At 35.5% G+C, this 24,529-nt stretch overlaps 1 protein-coding gene and 1 long non-coding RNA gene across 9 annotated transcripts in view; both read right to left on the reverse strand.

The window, feature by feature from the left end:
* Window positions 1-392: 392 nt before the first annotated feature.
* LOC124159872 lies at window positions 393-2,823 on the reverse strand. Its single transcript, XR_006865038.1, has 2 exons — window positions 2,559-2,823; window positions 393-700 (listed from the first exon to the last, which is right to left on the reverse strand). It is a non-coding gene; the product is annotated as an uncharacterized LOC124159872 (long non-coding RNA).
* Window positions 2,824-10,772: 7,949 nt separating this feature from the next.
* LOC124159450 (mucin-12-like) overlaps window positions 10,773-24,529 on the reverse strand; it is a 271,706-nt gene continuing 257,949 nt past the window's right edge. For 5 of the 8 annotated variants that reach the window (XM_046535262.1, XM_046535263.1, XM_046535261.1 and 2 more), the window contains 3 exons: window positions 20,813-20,939; window positions 18,339-18,490; window positions 10,773-11,938 (listed from right to left, as the gene is read on the reverse strand). In XM_046535262.1, coding sequence (XP_046391218.1) covers window positions 11,815-11,938; window positions 18,339-18,490; window positions 20,813-20,939 — 403 coding nt within the window. In that variant the 3' untranslated portion in view covers window positions 10,773-11,814. Of the gene's footprint in view, window positions 11,939-18,338; window positions 18,491-20,812; window positions 20,940-24,529 lie in introns of those variants that run through there. The other 3 variants (XM_046535266.1, XM_046535267.1, XR_006864964.1) reach the window with 2 other exon arrangements.

Here is a 24,529-nt window from a genome sequence, read left to right on the forward strand (position 1 = left end):
TACTGCAAATGGAAGGACAAGAAGGATATGTTACAATAATGAACACCAGGCATTCCTTGGAGTGTACAGATACCAAAAAAGTAAAGGTAAAAGGATGGAAAAACATGTAGTGTGCTTGGAGAAAAAGATAAGAAGAGAATCCACATGGTAGTATGATGTGTGCAAAAAGCCAATATGTTTGGAACATTTCAAGCCCTAAAGAATTACCTCCAATTATGTAAAGTATTTAATTTAATTTTGAATGCTTTTATTTTTGCACACAGTAAACCATAATTGGTAGCATATACTTCAAGCAAATGAAAGAACAAGTAACTATTAACAAAATATCAAAATTTGGACCGAATTGGTTAACAAATACCACTTCAAATGTCTCATACAAACCAATATTACAATTGTGTTCAAATTCTTTCAAAGTTCGTGGTGTTTGGGGTCGATCAGGGGATTGATGTGAATGGTATGCCAGTATTACAAAGGCTGACAGGGAATGAACTATCAATATCTTAGCTGGTAGCATTTGCATCCATCATCAGTCTGGATAGACATGTGAAGTATTATTTGCTACTTTTCAGTAGCTTCTTCCTTTGGTATTTAACCATGTCACAACTTTTGGTGGCAAATGCCTTTGTGATAACTTGCTTTAGTCTAGTTGGTATATCCCTTTTCAGGTTGTCATCCTGACTCCAGACTCTCTCCATTGTCCCTGCAAATAAATATAGAATATTAGTAATAAAAACAAGGTTATATCATTTGCTATGAACCTATCCTGCAGGAAATCTACCTATTTATTACATTTACACATGGCATCTTGCAAGCATATTTATGCACTCCCACTCTAACGCATTCATATTTATGTGCATGCATCAACGTGGCGAACAAAATGCTAGGCTCAACTTCCTAACAAGTATCTATTCTGTGCTCAACAAACAGGTTATTTTTTTATAAATATTTATATATACCCGTTAACTGCGTAAGGAACACCGGGGTAAGTGGAACCCCTAACATAAATAGTTGACATTTCAATAGAATTGAATTGGCATTCAATTTTAGTAACATTCTATAGCAATTGATAACAACCCACACAGAAAATAAACATCTATTAGATATCTAATAGATATCTACAGATAGATAAATAGTTATCTAATAGACATCTATCATAGATATCTATTAGATATATTATTGTCAAAATGGCAGCAGTTCTAATAGATATCTACGGTAGATGTCTATTAGACATCTACTGTAGATGTCTATTAGATGTCTACTGTAGTTGTCTATTAGATATCTAATTATCTGTTTTATACTTATCTATATCTATAAAAAAATTTCTCATGCCTATGCTTGATGCAATTAACATTAATGAAAAAATTGTCGCCGTATGATCAAAATGAAAACTACAAAAAAAATGCCGCGACATGGCATTGAACTTGTGTTCCCCACTCCGTAGCCAAACGCGCTCACCACTACACTAGCTGATCTATATGCCTTTTAGAAATATTATAACAATTGTTAAAATTACACTCGGAAATAAATTAATTACAGCCAAACTAAGGCCCATTCAATGGAATCATACATCTATTCATAGATGAAAATATATAGATACAGTTGGCATAGTCGCCACGCATCGTTCTACGAGTCGCTTCCATAGCTCATGAATCGCGTTTTAAAACACACTTTCGGAGATGTATCCAAAATCGCCCCTTGTCACCTGCACATCTAATAGATGTCTAATAGATATCTATTAGATATACATCTATTTATAGATGAAAATAGACAATATATAGATACAGTTGGCATAGTCGCCACGCATCGTTCTACGCGTCGCAAAATTTTTTAAGTCCGCCATCACTCCAGTAAGGAACCAAAAAATTTGTCCCTAAATCAAATGTTATATCGCTTCCATAGCTCACGAATCGCGTTTTAAAACACACTTTCGGAGATGCATCCAAAATCGCCCCTTGTCACCTGCACATCTAATAGATGTCTAATAGACATCCATTAGATATACATCTATTCATAGATGAAAATAGACAATATATAGATATCTATTTTCCGTGTGGGAATATACCTAACTCTTTAAGACTTTCATTGCAATTTAGGCATTTGTGAAAAATGTGCTCAAGTACAAATCAATACCTAAATGATAATGATCGGAGAGATTTAAATTGCGATGGCAATGTTTTGAACAGCTTATTAATTACTATAATTCTTCGACATAATATCTTCCCGATGGTTATTCATTTTTCAAGAAAATACCCTTCGTATACGAGCTAATTATGATTGATAATTTAATGCTATAACGAACTGGATGCCATAATGGACTGCTAACAAAGTGGATTCTTTTGCGAGAACCCTGATATTTCAACTTAATCGGTCTTAATGGTTTGTATTTTTACTATGGCCGAGAAAGGAAAGATCATGCTAAATTGTAATTACACTGTGAACATAGTAATTAATAATCTTAAATACTTATTGAAATGAAATTAGCGGTCCATTAATCGTATCAATACATACAAATGTTCGGTGATTTACTAACGAATAGAAAAAATGTTTCATTTACTTACATGGTCAGCTCAGCGGAGATGTGTTGATGCCTTTTTGCCAGTCTTCACTGCGAAACACGGATTATTTTCCTCTTCCATTGCGTACTTCAACGTAAATTTGCTTGTAAAAGAGGATTCTACAGCACAACTAAATTCGCAAAGTCACAAAATACAGTAACTACGAATGTAAACAATTCATTTGCAATGGCTCTTGGGTCACTGGCATGCAAGATGGCCGCCGGTCGTTGTGGCGCTAGTTTCCAAATACGATATTTAATCCGTTATATTAAAAAATAATTTCGTAATATAATGGGCAAAATATGTAACTAAGGTATTTTAAACGCCAAATATATATTTCCCATAGTTACTAAAAGTTGTGAAAATACTTGGCATTCCCCATTGAAAAAACATGAGAGATTTTCATTCCCCATTGAAAACCCATAAGAGATATTCATTCCCCATTGAGTACCCATAGGGACAATATATTCCCCATTGAGTACCCATAGGGACAATATATTCCCCATTGAAATTTAATGGGGAATATCATTCCCTATAGGTTTTTTCAATGGGGACTAATGGGTAATTTTTAACAGGGTCTGTTCAAATTTATTGAAAACCGCATTGGAGCGGAAACTTCGATAGCAAATTTTGCCATGGCCATCAGTTCTTTTGACGGTGCTGAACGATAGTTCATAGCAATGAAGCAGGCAAACAAACCAATGCAAAGGTCTTCTTAGGGCCATTTCCATTCTCCTGATTACTCCGGCATGGCTTCCGGTGTTAACCTCAGTTCCATCGCACACAATTGTTTGGAGTCCATCGGTAATGATCATTTCCTCCCCTAGAAAATTCGTGATGGAATCTTAGAGGCCAATAGCTTTGCCAACACATGGGGTGACATGCCATAAGTAGCGTGAACCGGGCTCTTGAACGAGAGTTACACGATCCTCACCTATTGTTTTTCACTTTGACTATAAACGAAAGCAGAGTCTTTCCTCTCGTCGAAGTAAAGCGCTTGTAGTTTAACAGATCCCACATTCCTCCGAAGACACGTGCGCAATCTTTCTCTTTCCCTTCTAACTTTATTCTTGTCAACAAAAAGTACATTGACTCCTTGAGTAACCAACCCGATATCTATTAGGTGCGCAGATGCAAGTGCTGCAGAGGTATGGTGTGATATGCAGAATTATTCACAGGATGATGCAAATCTTGGCAATTTCAAATTACTTACACAAACCTTTTCCCATGAAATCATCTCCTTCACTTGCATTACATAACTCTCCGTTCAATGTCATTTCATCACCTGAGTATTCCGAACTGAAGTGTTTTGACAAAATAGGGTGGAACATTCGGGTGTTCCTTTTTTCTTTCCAACCTGCAAAGCCTCGTCTTCCTATTTTTGGTCTCTTGCACATCGATGGCGCCTATCTTCATTTTCCTGCCACTTATCTGTCCTTAGGGAATTCCCATTCTAAACAAGGCATTTTAGAAAGAATATCACAAAGAGAATAAGTCTCACTAAAGCAATTTACATGCCGCAACATCAAAAAGCTGACGTGCGTGACGAAGGAAGTCTTGCTTCAGATCAATGAAAGCATTCTTGTTGACAGATCGAAGAATATTGCTATTATTTCCATGATATTGAATAATTTGTCAAAAAAGTTGCCTATATCCAACAACTGGGATAGAGGATCTATGCCAAATGCCTTCAATGGCATAAGCCACTGTCTCCGCGATTCCCGACAGAGAAATAATATGGTATTTCAACTTTATTCTTCTTCTTCAATGTACCGAGAGTACAAAAACATTTTCATCATCTCTTCATCAGTGGGCAAATCATTACCCATGAAATTTTCCGGTGCAACAAATATCACGCACTCCACTCGACACCTGGTACGCTTTTCCTCTATTTTAACCATTGCGTCAATCCTTCCGTAACCCTTTGGAAGGTTGGTTGGGGGGACACGGGTGGAACTCGATGGTAGCCTCTTCCTCGTGGTGAGTTCTGGGTAGTTTCTTTACGAAACTAGCGGAGAGCTACTTGGTGAAATGCTTGTTGCTCAGGTTCTGTTTTTTCTCAGCCTTGGCTGTTTTCTTGTTGAAAATAGCTCCACAGGTACGTTATTCGTCATTATGATTGATGTTAATTTCAAATAATTTCCCTTATTAATACTTATTGTGGGATTATTTACTACCATATGATGACTTATTTGATAAGAAATGAAATTCAATCGAAATAAATATTATTTTACCTGCAATTTAGCCCCCAAAATGGAGTTTTAGAAATATAGGCAAAAATGAGTTGTGTTGTGTGGGTGGTCTATACTCTGATTTTGTTGTTAATTCATAGACATTTTATTAACCATAGATTTTGTCAAAAAAACTTCAAATTTCATTTTCATAAACTATAAATATGTATCCACTCTTTGATATTAACCATTATCCCATATTTTCATAAAATTCGTCTTAATAGCCGTTTGATTCTGAAATCAGCCTGATTTTTCGCAAAATTTTAAACTTTAGAGCTCGGGCGGCAGTGGTTAATATTATCCGATTTGAAAAAAATTTTGTGTGCGAGATCCTTATATCATTTCGCAACTTTCCCGCATAGGGCAAATTTGATCAGGAAAAAAAACCTTTTTTCGGCCCACCCTAGTGTACAGTCATAGGGGCTTGGGGATTGGAAAAACAGAGGGAGTCGGTAGGGAGGTATGACGTAGATGTTGAATGAAATTACTTAACGTCAATATCCTCTATCGAAACAAAGAAGCAGGAACAATTTCCACAATTTTACATTTATTGTACAACTGGTTTCGCTTATAGCATCATCAGGTACATATAACAAGGCGTGCAAAGGCTTAAACGGGAAGGCAGGAAGAGGGTGGTAAGACGGGAAGACGGAGGAAGGGAAAGAAAGGAAGGGAAGAGTGTACAGTCAAAGGGGCTTGGGGATTGGAAAACGTAAGGAGGAGTCGGTAGGGAGGTATGACATAGATGTTGAATGAAACATAACGACATATCTCCTCACCGACTCCTTCGGTTTTTCTAACCCCCAAGAACCTATGACTGTACACCCTTCCCATCCTTTCATCCCCTTCCTCTGTCTTCCCATCTTACCATCCCAATATCCTGCCTTCCTATTTAAGCCTTTGCACAACTTGTTATATGTACCTGATGATGCTATAAGCAAAACTGGTCGTATAATAAATATAAAATTGTGGAAATTGCTCCTGTTTCTTTGTTATGTTCTGTTTCCGCTCCATCTCACCTGAAACCTCAGATTATACTCCTCTATTGAATTTTTCTGTTAGTGTTTCAATTTCAACAGCCTCCCAAGTGATGCGTGGGAAATAATGCTTCTCTTAGGCTAGGACTTTTGCTTTTTCAAATATAATTTGATGCTTGGGATAAGTGAAAGCATGATCTGCCTCTGCCGAGTGCTCACAATGTTTTTTTTTTGAGAGCCCTGCGGTATTTGTTCAGAGATGGCTCTTTTAGTTTCCCAAATATGTATTTGGCTTCAGCTGCATGGAATCTCGTACCCTCCCTCATATTGCAGATCAAGAAATCTCCCAGATAGCATGCAAGCTTGCAGCAAACTTGTCATAGGCTTGTCCTTGGCTTGTCACGACAAGCCTTGTCGTGGCAAGTTTGCAGCAAACTTGCTGTGACAAACCTATTCTGGCATGAAAGCTATGTACAAGCTTGAATAAAGCTTACAAGTTATGTGAACACATACAAGCCGTAGACTTGTACATCACACCTGCAGAATACATGCCATATTGCACCCATAGCAGATTTGTCATATCATTCCTGCTGCGAACTTGCCATATCACACCTGCAGCAAACTTGCCATATCAAACCTACAGCAAACTTGCCATATCACACTTGCAGCAAACTTGCCATATCAAACCTGCTACTACCCACACATAGCATGTTAGCTTACGTGAAGCTTGACTTTTCCTTGCCATCTCAAGGTTGAATTTTTCATGCCTCTTTCCAGCCTATTTGGCTTGGTTGTAAGATTTTAATAATATGTACTTAATGAGAATTATAGTAATATAACAATATAATATTATTTGATATAATTATCTTCATACTCATAAAAAAATTCAAGTAAAAAACTTTTCCCATTATATTACGAACTTATTTTAATATTTTGGATTAAAAATCGTATTTTGAACTCGCGCCAAAACGCCCGGCGGCAGTCTTTTGTACCACGTGACATAACGGTTGCCGTTATTTTGTGCTTGTGACTTTGTGCGTAGCCATGAATAACGTAGGCTACGCTTTGTGATTGTGAATTTAGCTGTGAAGTAAAATCCTGTTTTACAAGCAAATTTACGTTGAAGTATGCTATGGAAGAAGAAAATAATCCGTGTTTCGTAGTGAATACTGGCAAAAGGGGATTGGAAGATTACTGAATTCTCGGAAACAGTGGCTTTTAGCGGCACGAAGAGATTTAAGAAGTTGCCTCTGTCAGTATCTACTCATCTCTGCTGTGCTGACCATGCGTAAATGTGAGTAAATGGAAAATTTTTTTCTATTCGATACTATGTATGATTAATGAACCGCCAATTACTATCCATGTAAGATTATTCATTATTTTATTCTCAGTGTAATTACAATTTAGCATGATCTTTGCTTTCGCTGGCATAGTGAAAAGACTCCATTCAGACGGTTTAAGTTGAACTATCAGGGTTCTCGCAGTAGAATCCACTTTGTTAGCAGTTCTTTATGACGTTAAAGTATTTGTCTCAACCTCAGTAAACTCGTTTATGAAGGATTTTTCTTGAAAATGAATAACTATTGGGAATATGTCGAAGAATAATAGCAGTTAATTAGCTGTTCTAAACATAGCCATCAGTTGAACTCTCTCTGATCATTATAATTTTGGCATTGATTTGTGCTTTAGTTCATTTTTTTTACAAATGCCCATGTATATATCGTACATTCTGCCAGTACATTCTTAACAGGCATGTTGCACCCAAGGGCATAAGTAACACATTTCTAAGCTGTTTCTGTGCAATAAGATTGCAATCCTTAAAATTTTTGTGATGTAAAGTAATCAATTACTCGTGTTTGTTGACAGAAAAATTAGTGGTGTATTAAAATCTATGGTTAGCACCTGTTCGATAAGCAACTAGGCAGGATTTATGATGATTAAGTACCAAGTGTGCTAAGGTAGTATAATATAAGCAAATCAATTGGTATTATTGTATTTATAACAATTTTATATTTACAGGCTGCAGTAAATTAAAACTACAGAATGGCCAGCTCCTCATGTGGATGGGAGAAATGGCACCTGGGTTTTTCCACTTGGAGAGGAAAGTAGATGCTTTATTGGCATGTGACCCAACGCGAAAGGATGCTGCTGTGGAGGAGATGAATTTCAGCCGATTGCCATTGACAGCAGATGAGGCTTTCATCAAACTCTGCCGTAGGATAAGTGAAGATCCCTCATTTGAGCCAAAGTTGGTAAGTGAATAATGATAATTTGTGTGCTGCCATCCTGATTCAAACAATGTATGATTTTTTTAATGAAAGAAAAATTAAGTTTTTGTAAGAAAGTTTCAAAATCGATGTAAATCTGGAGCCCGCCAGACACTCGGTGTTTGGAATTCAAAGTGCTATAAAAATACTCAAGTACAACATAATTTTGAAGTGCGTTTGGATTATTGTCCAATGAAATATTAAACAGTTTTGGTATGATTGAATTTTTGTGATTTCATATGCACTTGTGCACACATTCTACATGTGCATACTAACCATGACAATTGTGTTAATTTTTTTGGTGAATTTTTCTTCTGGCTATAAACATGATTTTTGTTATTCTTGTATAAGCTGTTAACTCTTAATTGATCTGATCTTTTTTATCTCTAGATGCAATGTTTGGTAGCAGTTGGTAGAAGAAATGAATGAACACTTCTACAAAATATGTTGCGTCGTCTTAGAATGACTATGAAGCAGAGATGTATTCCCTTACGGGCAAACTTCAGAAGAATTCGGTTAAGAAATCATTTTATAGCACTTCAGTGTGTCCTGTTATTTTTCGTGAGTGCATCCAATAAGATATTCTAAGATTATTATAATAATTGATCGTTGAAATTAACTTTTAACGTACAACATTAAGTATGTTTTTTATAATTTCATAGGTGTATGCAGAAGGGTCTACCCTGATGCATCAGATGTGGTGCTGAAAGGGTGTCTGAGTAATTGGCTCAACCAGGCTAAAGTCAGGAAAATAAGAACGTAAGTAGTCGCTTCTCATTTCCCTGCCACATTAATTCGATCATCCCAGACATTTTCTTCATATTTTCCATTCCCTCTTACAATAGGTATACACTATAATGTTCCATGGAAGTTGAATCATTAACCGCCATTATGAGAATGTGGGGGTACAATATGGACATCTTATTTATTGAATCTGATTGCTTATTTTTTTTGGAATATTAGTTAATAATTTCTCAATTTACCTCCCTGATTTAAGCAAATGATACATGATATATCATTTCACATGGAGTAATTACTATTTTCTCTTCAGGGATTGGCAGGATAAACAGACCGAGGATCAGGCTGATGAAGACAATAATTTTGCTTAATAAGTTCATCAGTAACGATCTATAAGTATGTAACCATGTAAGTTCCATGCACAACCTTGTACTCCCATAACTAAACAACAATTCAAAAGAATGAAGTTTTAATTTTAAATCCTCAAAGCCAATCAGCATACTTGTGAATGTTTTGATAAAATTCGAGCAATATGTTTTTACCTTTTGAAGATTTCTGTAATTTAGTTATTACCATGTGTGGCCTAGGGGGTCATAAATTTTTTAAAGTGTTTCTGTCTTAGATGTTTCCTATTCAGTTTGTAAGTACTTCACTCACTTCATTAATAATGATTAACTATCGATGACTAGATATCTATCTTAATGGTATGTCCAACGAAAATTTCGCAATAACGTTTCTTTTACTATAGCTAGCATATGCCTTTTCGTCGGGACCAACTATTTGCTTCGTAATAACGAGAACTTCGTAATAACATTGTTCGTATTAAGGAGAGTCTACTGTAAGTCTTTAGGATATGAAATGTATTGCCGAATACAAAATGTAGGGTGCCATTTAAAAAAGACATACTGCTGTTCATATCTTTGTAAATAATAAAGCTACAAGGAAGGCAATCATGCTGATTAATGTCCCCCTAACGGCTAATGAATATTTGCTCGACACATTTTTGAATTTGCATCTGGACAAAAAGTTATTTCGAGTGGTCAAGATAAATGGGACACCCTGTATATTGTCCGTCATACTGTTAGACATTCAATGGCATACAATTCTTTCCTGTCAAGACCAAAGTCAAGTTAAACTATAGCTCCAGGTAGCAGTGTACACTTAGGATGTGCTTAGCACTGATTGAAATTATTCCTAATGGTTTGCATGAAGAACTGTTGATTCCAATTGGTTAGCAGTGTGATTGGAATATTGAATATATTTAAAAATTTTCATTCTTGCCGCATGACACATCTGAACGAGTTTTCAGCCATATTCAACGTATTGTACCATTTTGGACTGGGTCTTCTCGCCAAGAATAGCCGATGACGACTACCAGTTGTCAGGTTGTTCACGTTCAGGTTGAAGGGCATACTTTAAAACTTTTACAGATATTTATTTCTGTACAAATACACTTTACCTTAATTAATTATGTGTTTGTGTCTTTTGTATGCCTTATCCTTCTTTTAATCATAGGCTATTATTTAAATTTGTCCTTGATTCTATCGTCAAGGTAAATATTTTTCAAATCAAGTTTTCCTTGTAATTTTGGTAATTGGAAAAAAAGGCAAGCTTCACAGTAGCAATTTCAATTGTGAATTCAAAAAGAAAAATAAAATAAAATGCCAAAAACATAAATGAAATTATTGCAATAACTTTCATACCTCAAATTGACTTGTTCTCAACCATCAATTTTAAGTTTCCTTTTTCACACAAGCAACACATAACACAGCCAACGGTACACATGTGCCATTTTTTTAACTTCTTTTTGTAAACTGGCTGGTTGCGGTGAGTTTTGACTCACTGGTACAGCTGTAAGCTAGTGATTTATCAGCCGCCAAAACATGTTACCAAAAACAGAACAACATCATGGAGGGCTTCTCTCATCCTTGAGAATGGTTTTTGAGAGGTGAAGAGAGAGTCCATTTACAATTTCAACAAAAACTTAACAAATAAAAGAGCAAATTAATACCTTTTTCTTTAATTAGTAAACTATTAAGCTAGTGATACAGAGAGATCCACATTTTCTTAATTCTTCTTTTGACAAATGGTTCTGCCATTTTCATAATTTAACGAGAAGTGTGGTTATTAAATCAAATGACCATTCCCTACATTTTCTGCATAAATAGGTATTCAGTTAACTTAATATTTGCAATTCTAACACCACATCCTTTACCAGCTCACCACAGAGAGAAAATAAATGAACTGTTAAGTAGCCATCTGTGAAAATTCAATTACTTGACATGAGTAGGGCAGAAATGTCAAAGAGTTAAATAAAATATATAAAAAAATGAAGAAGCTTAAGCTTGTAACACTCATGAAGGCATTTATGCAATAGCACACTGAGAATAGCACAAGTCAAATTATTATCAGCAGCCTGACAAAATGCATGTATTCTGAATATTTTCGTGATGGCCAAATATCATTATGGCTCTTACACAATAATAATAATAATAATATATTAACAATGATATTCAGCTTGAAGCACCTTTGAATCTGTGTGAGCTCAACTATTTTCATACAACATAAAGAAAATATAAAAAAATGTAAAGTAAATGACCGTAGATATTAAAAATAATGCAGTTTGGTGCATTAAAACATTGTAGTGTAGTATGATAGAGAGCTCTATTCACCAAAAAATTATTGTATCTCATCCTTCACTTCTGTCCTGAGGCTTTATCATTTTTTAAAAACACATTTCCGACCTCCAAGGAACACGACACAGAACTATGTACATTTTTTCTTCTCGATATGCACACTTATTCACAATACTCAACAGCAGAGTTTTTTAAAAAAAATGTTTACATGCATTCCAATTCTCAATGTAGAGTGCACATACATATACATATTATTAATTCACTTATTGCCTGCGGCTAAGGCACATTTGATTTTTTAGGTAACAAATAGGAACATGACAGCATGGACTAACTTTTTCGTACAACACTTTTTAACTACTGCAGCTGATGTATAATCCCTGCTTTAGATGTGGCTCTGGAGTAGGATTTAATTAATCCTCATCCTTGAAGCGACGATAGATAGACTGAACGTAAGTGAAAACACATTTCCAGTCTGGTTTTCGCATCATCACCATGTCTTCCACATCCAATAGAGGTGCAATTCCAGCCTTATCACTGCAAATAAAAATTGATTTCCTTTATTAATTTTCTCTCCATGGACCTAAGGGGAAATTTTTCTCATCAATTTGTACTCAACATATTATTGCCACAAAATAGGACATTGTATATGCTCACATGACATGACAGTCGTATCATCATATTAAAGTAAGTTAAATAGTTTGAGGCGTGACTAGATGAAATTTCTTCATGTTGAATAAAAAACCTCGTAAATTTCACATAAATGAATTTTAATGTCGACCAGTTTCATCACTGTGCGACATACTTATAATTCATTCTTGTGAAATTTACTAGGTTTTTTTATTCAATGTTAACCCTCATATGGATTTACAAATTTAGTTACGTCGTTGGATTTTCGGTGCTGCAGCGGCGCCGCGTCATTTTTTTGCTATTATCTTTCAAAGTTAGCATAAATTTACAAGTTTTCTGATTGATAATGGTAAATACATCTATTATCTTTATTTCTCACCGTGTTTTGCTAGATTTAACCCATTCTTGTGGAAGTTATAACAAAAAATCTTGAACGCTGCATTCTTTTCCATTTTTTACCGTAATGCTTTCTATTTCTGCTCCCTTTGTCTGTTATTTTCGAATGAAAGTTTTAATTTCGTGTGTAATGGTCGTTTGAAATATTTTTTCTGATATGCAGTGCTGTAATAACTCCGCTTTTTAATGTTTATATTGTTTATATTTTTATGAATCTAAATACTAAAAATGAGTATCAAATAAAATTCGTTTATTCCCATATGACATAATTTTGCTTCACTGCGTCCACCCATATGTTTTATCTTTGTAGTGTATACTGAAGGATTAGTTTTTAAACATTAATAATGAAACAGCTGTAGGTGAAGTGAGAAGAGACGATTGTTACTTTCGTGATTTTTGCAGGATTCTGGCGATCAAGGCAAATCTTACGAATATACTGGGAGCTCATAACCTGCAATAAAAAAATAAAGTCCTATATGTTTTGAAATATAACGAATATGGGATAATTGGCGACGTGTCCAATAACCCAACTCCGCTTTGAAGTTGGAGCTAAAAGAGCCGGTATTTTTTTCCGACCGCGGAGCCCCATTCCTTCACTGAGGACGTTTCCTTAGAGATGGCCGAGTAAATGTGATGCATGAGAGTGTACCAGATGAGGTTTTACTCCTGGATTGGTGGGAAATCCAAGAAAATAACTTCTTAGAAGAATGGGTTATAGGTGGTAGGGAAGAAGGAACAGGCGCCTATTTTCTTTCGTCCAGCTCTACGTGAGGGACTGAAGGAAGAATTTTCTGGGGTGACAAAAATACCTTCAAGCTGAGAGGACTTCCCTCACCTTTTCTTTCCGTAGCGTTTCACTGACCCAAACATTGAGACTATCCATACCTTCCCACCAAGCTTCCTAATTTGTCATTCACCGCCTTCTTCCCCCCTCCCACAAAAGTTGATTGAACTTCTCTCCACCCTAATGACCCACCCGAGCTGGACCTTCTTGGAATGAAGGGAGGGCCACCGCGAGGCATTTTGACAAGGCTTTTGTTCTCTGTCCCTCATGCAGCGATGGAAAGATAAAGAAAAAGCAGGCTATTGTATCTAATTGTCTCCTTGCACTCCCAACCTTATTCGCGATAAGGGTTTTCTACTCTTACCTGGCCTAATGATCTGGGTATTCCCTGATCCTTGGCAGTCGACACACGACCACCCCTTCATCTCTAAACAACCTACCTGGCATTCCTTCTCCTTTCTCTTCCTCATTCACCCCTTAACGTTAGTAAAATCCCAATGAATAAAATATCTGTGCATTTGAGTACACAAAGAAACGAGAAATATATTTACAAATTTTCACTTCACGGTACATTGTCTATTCTCCTATTCATCATGAAACGATTTTTACCATGTAAATACTGAACTATTGGTCAGGAAAAAGAAATTATTTTCTATCACACAATTAGTTGGGTAGTAATCTTGATTTCACCCCAATGGTAAACTGTCGCGTCATCGGTAATTATATAAACGTCAGCAATTTTGCATTGACTATTGTAGCCACAAAGGAATATTTTTGAATTAGAGGTACAAGACATATAACATTAACCATGCAATGTGTTCTTCACAGTAGTCTGTGAAACCTCTGAATCTCCTGGCAAATTACAGTTGCTCATTCAACGAGAAATATTCACACGACGCGTCGGTGAGGAAGCATTATTCTACGAATTCGGATAATGCATTGTGTTAAAATTTTCTTAGAATTGCTGCTTGGTGTAATTCTAAACAGAGTAACACTGGGATTTACTCAAAGGTGACTATCACCAAAGCAGGTACGTGGACGCGGAGCGGAGAAGGTGCCCAAGCAAAACTAAGACGGAAGCCATGGAAAAAACAACCTAGCTTAGCCATGAGTTTCTATGAATAATTCTTGCAAAAAGATGAAGTTTTTGTCAATGAACATTATAACGAGGCAAACATAATGATTCTTAGCTAAAAGAGAAAGCACAATTGATATTGTAACATTTTCCTTTTGTTAAACAATTTCACTTGGTTTATAAGTTTACAAAAATTATATAATAGGATTATAAATAGATTATAGCATTTCATACGAAACATAATTGCCTTGACATTAGCGTTCAGAGTGCAGTCCCTGACGTAGCGGCGAGGAAATTCTCGGCCCAAGCAAAACTAAGTAGGAGACCCAGGAAAAAACAACTTTGGTTAGCCATGAGATTCTATGAATTATTTTTGTGAAAAGATGAAGTTTTGTCAATGAACATTATATCGAGGCAAACATTATGATTCCTAGTGAAAATAGAAAGCAAAATTGGTATAGTTATATTTTCCTTTTGTTTAACAATTTCATTTTGTTTATAAAGTTTAGAAAATTAAATAATAATATTATTAATAGATTATAGCAGTTCATACGAAACATAATTGCTTAGACATTAACATTGAGAGTGCAGTCCTCGACGTAGCGACGAGGAAATACTGAGCGCCGCAGCGGCGCAGTAAATCCAACGACGTAACTTTTTTCATTAGAGGCCAATAAAATGTAAACTATCGACACTATACAAACAAAATTTTATATGTAGACGAAGAAAGCGGAAAAAATAGACTACTGAAAATTTCAAAATGATCCATTGGAATGGAAAATTTTTACACCACTTTTAAAACGACGAGCGCCGCTAAGGCGCAGATAATCCATATGAGGGTTAAATTAACCTGGTTACTTCAGCCCAATGTGTATCATAGAGATTTTGGTTGGTAATTTTGAAAAAGTATATTGATTTTTGGGACTTTTTTATGCAGAGATAAAAAATATTAGGGCCATAATTAAATTAAAAAGAAGAACTTTGTGCTTTCACATTAATATTTATTCACGACCATGGTTTCAGGTGATGATGACGTCTAATGCTGATGACAATGTCTGAAGGAACCCACTTGATGATGACGTCTAACGTTGAAACCATGGTCGTGAATAAATATTACTGTGAAAGCACAAAGTTCTTCTTTTCAATTTAATTATGAATCGCTTTCACCAAGTTACGCCTCAAACAATCAACAATCAATATTAGTGCCATCAACATCAACAGTTAATATCTCCCTAATAAATGACTTTCATGGCCATTCATTGAAAAATTTTGTCATACAACCAAAAATATGTGAAGCCTGACAGATGCCTGAGACATGATTTTTCATGAGGAGAAAGACTCCTTGTTCCTACTACTCCCCACTTACAGCTGGTAAATAACATTTCACCAACCCTAAAAATTTCAGGCCTGTCTCCCAGCTGCGATGCTATTCGAAAAGGATAAAAGTATATTGATCTTATTAAATGCAATCTGTGTTATATAAAAAGCTATTGAAATTATACCATAGAAATTTTTATTTACCCGTTGAAGAAAATTACTTTATTGCAATAATAAATTTGGCTTTTTTTCATTTAAAGATTGATACCTTACATTGAATGATGAATATGGTAAACAATTTAATGAAGTAAGTTTCTCTCACATATGGGCACAATGAAATTTTTCAGTGTGAATGACTGTCTCAATTAATAACGCCACCTGATTCGTAAACACTTGAGATGAGACAGAGAAAAGACATTGCATACACACTAGCTGAAGTGGTGCTATTACAGGGTGGTATCTCGGGGGTTGGCACATAATTCACAAGGACTGTGGCCTTCCCTGGAAGAGCCTTATGCTAAGGAAACCCAAAGTTTTGTCTCTTGAGCTTTTTCCCTCTCTATACTTTTCTGATTTAAGGACATTAATTCAGATGTGGGTATGACTGTACATTACAAATTAAGGTGCTAATGTCAAGGAGAAGATTTAAATTATCGGCAATTGGTGCTGCTCAGTGGAACTTGTGTCCTATTCCAGATGCACGTAGTATTATTCACATTTGTGTGTTCCCTTGATGGATGTGTTGGCATTAATGATTTTATTACGATTGTTTATTCTCCTTATCAACTCCATTTACTCAGGTATTATAATTGTACTTAATTATTGAGGCCTTAACTTTGTAGAATTCCATTTTAAGTTTGGAAAAATAAAAAAACTTTGCTTTCTAGGACTTAACTTTTAATTGTTGACTATGAAGTTTCAATGCATTTTATCATTTTCTCCAAATATTTCAAGCATCTAAAAAGAAGTCCAGCAATAACAATAGAAAATGATACAGTGCACCAAATCTAGTAGATGATTAAAAGTTGTAGAAAGCAAAGTTTGTTATTTTTCCTAACTTCTTATAATTGCAATTGCCAGATGTTTTTAATTTACTGAATAATATACAAAAAATTCTAATGAGGCACTACATTAATTTTAACTGTTAAATTATTGAAACTTCCAGTAGTTGAATCTTTTTTGGTCTGGAATGAAGAACCATCATATCATTTTCTCAAAACATTTCTATTGGTGAAATATCAATCCACGCATGCATATATCTCTCTTGAAAAATTTTCAGCTCCATATTTTGCAAATCACGTTAATGTCATTTATAATAACTTATTCACAAAGAAATGAAGATACAATACACTCCCGATTATCCCAATGGCTAATGACGGGGAGGAACGGCACGAATAATCGGAAAACATGGATGACCCAAACTTTCACTTAAATGTCTTGCGATGCTCATACTTTACCTAAAACTAACAATATATTATTATTCATGCAGGCATTCTGTTATTTTAGAGTGCTTCCCTGAGCCAATGAGAGCTTTCTTCGCTAGTTTGCGATCTTTTTAGCAGCAATAACATGGTTGTACTTGTATTATTAATGCTGCATGTAAGGCCTGGTTTCGAAAACCACACATACGTGGCTGTGTGATTATGGATAAAGAAAAGTAATTTTCGTGAATGCTTCAAAACCACTGCTTGCACAAGTTGCCCGGGTTGCAACAGTTGCGGGACGTGTATCTGTGATCACGGAGCGTGGTCGTGCGCTGCGAGGTTTGGAAAACGGGAACACGGTGCTCCTGTGTATGCAGCTAGCGCACAATCGCTTCGTTTTATAAAGGGGATATAGCTAACAGAAATAATAAGCCCGGTGATTCCAGCATTAATGCCGAAAATTTTGCGACCAATTTTATTTTTTATAAAGATTGTGGAAAAAATTGGGCAAGAGTGAAAATCATGCACGAATAACCCGCAACCCGGATAAACCGCAGCAGAATAATCTGGAGTTTGCTGTAATTAATTTCTTCTAATAATTTTATCAATGGAAGGAAAGAAGCAAGGATTAGCAAGTAGCAACTACTGCAAGTTTGGATGTTTAAACGCTAAATAATAATGTGTTCCCTTTGATGGAATCATCTTTTGCATGTAAGTCAGTAAATTAAAAAAGACTAGCAATAAATATTGTGACACCTGTGCATGTGGTGCTGATATGAAGAATACAACTTATGAGTGCTCATGAATTATTTGAGAAAGTAGAGAATGAAAAAATGTGAACATAATGCATTGGTGAGGAAAATATATCATCAATGTTAACACTTCCCTCAGTCATTGCAAAAATGTGAATAAACTGCATTCATTTAGGCTCAAACATAATTTTAACTTTTTGCAGTCAATTTTCACCCAATCCATGGCATCAGTTTCTTAGCTTGTGGCGTCATAGAGACAATTCTGACTGAGGCAACCTTCAATCGGAATATGGAGAGGGAGATGGAGCCCTTAAGAGTTAGTTAAACTCTAATTTCAAATACTGCATTCATCTGGAATTCAACACAAGTTGCACCATTCTGTGACGATTGCTGGTGATTCATACCTTCTCCACTGCAACAGTCACCTTGCCTGCAGCATAAGTACCCACAGCTATCTACATATTGCTACTAAAAATAAAGCTGTGTACTTCATGTAGCATGAGTTACTTTAACAGTATGTGATGCACACCAATAAGAAGAAAGAAAAATGGTAACTTACTCAGCTACTTGGAAAGCAAGCTCAAAGTTCTTGCGTCGTTCCTCTGGGCGTAAAGTGTCATAATCAAAAGCTTCAGGACAGAAATGATGGATGAGAGCACAGAAGGCCAGGCCGTTGCTCCAGCTGGTTGAGAAGTTTTCTATTTGGATATTCTGTTGGCATGGAACAAAAAAAAATGTATCACAAAAAGATTTTGTGCACTGAATTTTATTAGAAATACTTAACACCCCACCATAATACGACATTATCAAATTTGATGAAATTATATTTCAAATCAAAACGGTTTATGAAAGCAGACTCCAGTCCACACAGTAATTTATTTGGACTTCCTAGATATTCTTACTGCAATGCATCTGTATTATTAACATGTGTGAAATATCCAGATATTTCACCAATGCAGATTTAACCTTAAATAATAATTTCAAATATGCTACTAAGTTCGGTCTGCAGCCTGCAAATGATCTATTGTCATGGATTTAATCAATGCCTTGAATAATTTTTCAAACTTGTTGTACGACAGTTTTTCTTTGCTGCCATGGGGAATTGTGGGGACTACTCTTCCTTCTGACCCATTTCACCCTCAAAAATTGGTAGGGTACACATCTGTATCATTGAGCGACTCACTTATCTTGATCAAATAGAATTTTTTTCTGAATGGGATTATAACATAAGGAACCAATTCAAAATTTATTGTCTTGGGAGTCTAAAATAAGGTTATTCTGTTTAAGCTGCATATTATATATTTGTACACTATAACTTTGAAAGAATTAATAATTTTTATATAAAGCACCGCCGACTACCTGTTGGCAAGGTCATTTTCTGATCTAAACTTTGTCTAGAGTAATAATTCAGTAATGTGATGAAGATAGGGTAGAGTTTCAATGCCAGTGAGTGAACAGGGAAAACAGATGTGTATCTACCAGGTCTCACAGAAGCTTGGGAAAACTGTGACTGTGAGGGAACTCTTGGAAGATTTCAAATTGAAATTCCCCTCAAAAACAAAGTGCACTTTTCTTTAGCTATAAAGATTACAGAATGGTGCAGGTTACTACATAACTCACAAAATAATTGCTTTCCAAAAATCAATCAACGATTCAGATTCAGGCAATAAATTCATGAAAAAATTTATTTTTAAATGCTGATTTTGGGGTAAAATAATTGATCACTTAAGGGATCATTCAATCTAACTTGCCTGCATGCATTTCAAGTGCAAACTTGGGAAGCTTTCTGACAGTTACATATCTGGGTAATCTGAATCAATTTAATACAATGAATTCATTACTGATCACTTTTTAATATACTTATATTAGTATTACATTCAGGAATTCTAAAAAATAAGAGTTATTTGAATGTAGGATTTTTTGTGCTTCATTTCCTTTGAATTAGATTTTTGCTAAAACATTCCAAAACCTGTATATACATACATCATGCTCTTGTAATGCACGTATGAGTTAAAATGCCTATACAAATTTACATTATCAGAAATTTCTTATTTCATGCTAAAAATCACTTGCTAGAATGTATTCCAGGTAGTTCTGAAACACCAATAACACTCAAATCTTACCTTTCATCAATGTTGTCAACAGCTAAAGCCATTTGTTTTCTTTAACAATTGTGTACCATGCAATGTCAATCAAAATACTAAAAACATACTGCACCAAATAACACAAAACAATAAACACCTTCAACTGACATTTGAAGAAAACTGGAATAAGATTTCAATCAGACTCATTCCAAAACGGTTTTTCTTGCATGACATTACTATTATATTAAACAAAAGTTGAAATCAATCCAGGCATCTTAGAGAAAATTAACTTATGTTAATTATTAATGTCCAATGAAAATGCAATTTTAACCAGAAATTCCTTGAAAATATTTGTTCTTTAGCTCTTAAATTCCTGCCCATTATAGCTTATATTGTTAGATTAAAGAGAATTTTGGTCTTGTTAGATGAAAATTGTTAAAATAATATTAGCGTTACATCCGTTGTTTGTAGCGTGTGGCAATCTATCAATTCCTATTTATGTACACACCTAATCCCATACCACCTGATATTGTTATCAAAAATCAAGGTAAGTCATGAAAATTACTCATTATTTCAAAAAAAAAAAGAGCACTAAAGTGCTTTAATAGTCCTCAAAATCCAATTACAAGCATGTTTTTCACATCAGTGCAAGAAAAAGTCCTAGGAAGATGATATACCTACTCCAATGACCAAAATTTTAATATTTTTTATCGCTAGAATTCTAGCAAAAGCCAAGCAAATTTTCTTTGATGGTATAAGGAGCAGTTGCTAACTCTAAAGAATGATAACAGCAAGCAAGCATTCAAAGATAAAAAGAAGAGAAGCAGCAAGCATGTTGCCACACCAAGGAAATGGGTTCAGGCAGGGAATTTCAATTGCAGGGAAGGGTAAGGGTTGGGTGAGAGGATATGTCCGTCCACCGTGGGTGGTTGTCCAACAGTCTCTGTACCTTATACTCCTTGGTCTTCATCTGACACCAATAGAGGAGCTTGTCCTTCACTCCGGACGCACTCCTGCTCAGCTGAGGGTCGGTGAATTTAAAGAGAGGACCCGTGCCTCCTGGGGACTTTGGGGAGCTGAAGACAATGCATTGCATTTGTCGAGAGGAGGAGGAGGATGAGATGGCCGTTAGTTCAGTGGGAGATAAGGTGAGAATTTTGGTGGGGGTGGTGGGGGGGACATATAGAGAGAGAGTCTGGGATCATGAAGGTGAGCAAGTGGCATTTCATGTTTTTTTTTGGATGGCAACTACTATTAGCGCCAGTGATTCTCAACCATAATTTTTGCCCCATGTTCGTTACCATTAAGAGTCATTCAATGTCTGGGAATTTGCAGCTGGGGATAAGCAAGGAATGGGGGGAGACTCATGATTGGTTTAGGAGGAGGCTAGATATGTTGGATGGAGAAGAAATGAGGTAGGGTACTGGGGTGAACATGCATCTCTTGGAAAGCCTATTTATTGAAATCATGTGCAGTGAAACCTCTGTTCACTGATACCTCTGATTTACGGACATAAGGACAAATGAGCCATGTATTTACATGCACCTATACATACATAAATGTGTAAATGCTTCGAGAATTTTGAATACATGTACATTAGTGGTCTCATATATTCCCAGAGAATTACACACAGTAAGGATCTATGTATGAAACTTGTAATGACTGTCAACAGTTAAAAATATTTAAACTGATATAAAGAGCTACCCCTTCATTTAATTTCACAGTAAATTCTGCTTCTTATGAAAAACTCCTAAAAATGCATTTGCAGGTTTCTGCGGTGATGAATGGATGACGTCAACTTTTTCGGGCTGCATCTGCATATGTTGTTGAATAATCCACAAGTTTCACCGGCTACATCCTTCACCTGAGGGTAACAGCAGGATAGCTGGCAAAACTGTTATGCATTATTCAACAATACATGCCGACACAGCCAGAAAATGTTGTTAACTGAACAGTACAGTTTGTGCATGTCCCCCCACATAAATGAAGAAGCTGTCCGTCATTTGTCCAATTTCAATCGAAGGTCAGATGAAATTTTATACATAAATAATAGGAAATGCTACAGAAAATCTAGTCTAACATTGTGAATTTGAGAATGGAATGTAGAACTTAGCAATGCCATGGTGTAAGCATTCTGTTATCAAGAAAATACATAAATCTGGCCGATCAAGTTCCAATATTAATTCCAACCATCTACAATCCAGGAGACTGGGGCAGTGACAGCCTACATAATTAAGAAAAATGCCCACCACAAAAATCCAGAGCTAATACTGGTGCTTCTATATAAGGTTTTTAAACTTCATTCCCTTTTTAAGTCAGCTTGTTGCAATCAAAATTCAATCAAAAAGATGGCACAAATCAATAGTCAATCAAAATGTTTTGATGCTATTAACTGTAAAATGATGTTGAAATGAAAGAAATACCCCAATTTCCTATCCTATTCCATGAACAAAACCCCTGCTGTATGAACATCAAACTACGGTGAGTCTATCTTAAGCTCACTTGGCCCGTTTGAATGGTAATGATCATGAGCTGGGCAACTAAATATCATAACAGGTCAGAGTGGTTGAGATTTTAGTGGTTTATTTGATCATTGACGAACAATTTCAAGAACTTTGAAGGATTGGAATATGTCTGTCATAATAATGAGTGGTAGGTGATCGACAATCGCCACAAAAATTCTCTTTGGAATACCATCTCAAAGCTAATCACACAATATTCTTGAAAAATACAACCCACATATCACTTCTACTCCTGTGAGAAAGCCACCCACATTTCACTACCTTTTCAAGTTACCTATCAATGCTCTAAGCAGTGTGGTAGCCAGAAATTTCGTTCGGGGGGAGGGGGAATCCAAAACCAGGGTGGAAAATTTTTGAAAAACAGGATGCTAAGTAGAGGGTTTTTAACTGATTTTTAACACCTTTCATAATAAAAAAACTTCATTTGTCAAAGGAATCGTTCGTAAATTCATGATTTTTCAATATTTTGTTTTCTTTTATGAGGGAAAGTAATTGTGTTTTCATATTTTTGGGGGAGTCCAGACCCACCAGACATCCCCCCTCGCTACGCCACTGGCACTAAGAAATTAATTTTTCAGTTCCCATAATTCGAACAGGCATGATTCACTGCATGAAATTCACTTCCATTTCAAAGAGGTTACTTAATTAAAATACTTCTTTCCATGGGAATATTAGTTTATTACTGAGAATTTCTTTAGCTAAGGTAGCTTACCACCAACACAACAAATGGTAAAGAGGCTTGGGTAGAAATGGAAATTGTGGTTGAGAATCACTGGTTATTTCAGTGAAGGAAATAATTACCTCCCTGCATGATGCAAGGCATACATTTAAATATTGCATTTACTCTATTAGGCTAAATTAAGCTTGGCTAACCTCAACCATTGAGGCATGCAACTACAGGTAAATTTGATGAAGTTATAGATTGCTTCAATAGTAAATATTGCAGACACTGTCAATGCTTATTAATGCCAAGTGGGGAATAGATCTATAGAATAATAATTGCTAAAACCATAATTAATTATATGAAATTATGTATGACTTTCAATTGTTCAGAAGAAAGTAATTGTATTAAAGCTAAATTCAGTGCCCAAACAAAATTGAGACGTGACATAAATCTTTATTAAAAAATTATAGTTAAAAAAGCATAATAATGTACGTATAGTTACTTCAGTCACTTTACAAAAAAAATAAATCCCAATGGTGTGGTAAAGATACAATTTCTGAATGTAACTGTGTGGCACCCTATCAATCTGAATCAAATTTACCTGTACTTGAACTTCATTTTGAGGCAATAAATTGAAGCTGAGTTTATATTCCATTGATTATGTAAATACAGTCATTGGTCACACAATTGTGGAGTTTTACAATGCATTAATCGTTTTGTGTTACATCTTTCTGTCAGCTGCTGCCGAGCCAAAATTCCCAAACAGTATAGAAATACTGAGTACAATTTTTGAAAAATCTTCTCGGGATACCGCGCGGGTAAGATTATAATAGAGCGCCTATTATAATCTTACCCGCGCGGTATCCCGAGAAGATTTTTCAAAAGTTGTTCGCTGGGAAAGTGTTAAATCACATATACTGAGTACAATGCTCAGCAGAACAAAATACAACATTGATGAAGCCTTTTGTAAAATGATTGAGTAAATATATTATTCTCAGTTAATTCTATACACAAAGTCACTACATGAAATAGTTAAGTGTTTAAATCCCATTTTCAGTGACTGGTTACACATAAATAACTGACGATTATAAGAGTTTCAGAGGGAAAGGGCAAATAATAATGAAATAATAACAAGTGTTACTTAAAAATCTAACCCTCAGAGCACCCTATCTCTTTATATTTGAAATGAATATGTACTCTATTGGTGTTTTTTTTCAAAGTATAAGTGTATGTGCTGACATTTTAATTTATCCAAGAAGCAATAATTATTTACAAATACTGTATGAGGATATCCATAATTCATAACATTGTTTCATTGTAGAAATGCTCCATGATAATAATGGAAGACAAGAGGACATTATTTCACATGATTACTTTTTTGTAATGCCACTGCACTGCTCTAATGCACAGGTCATAAACAGTCCTTACGTGAGGTTAACCAAATTCAACAACATGTAGCGGGATAATATCTTGAGTGAAA

Source organism: Ischnura elegans, chromosome 5 (genome assembly GCF_921293095.1).
Source record: "Ischnura elegans chromosome 5, ioIscEleg1.1, whole genome shotgun sequence".
Taxonomy (NCBI): Eukaryota; Metazoa; Arthropoda; class Insecta; order Odonata; family Coenagrionidae; genus Ischnura; species Ischnura elegans.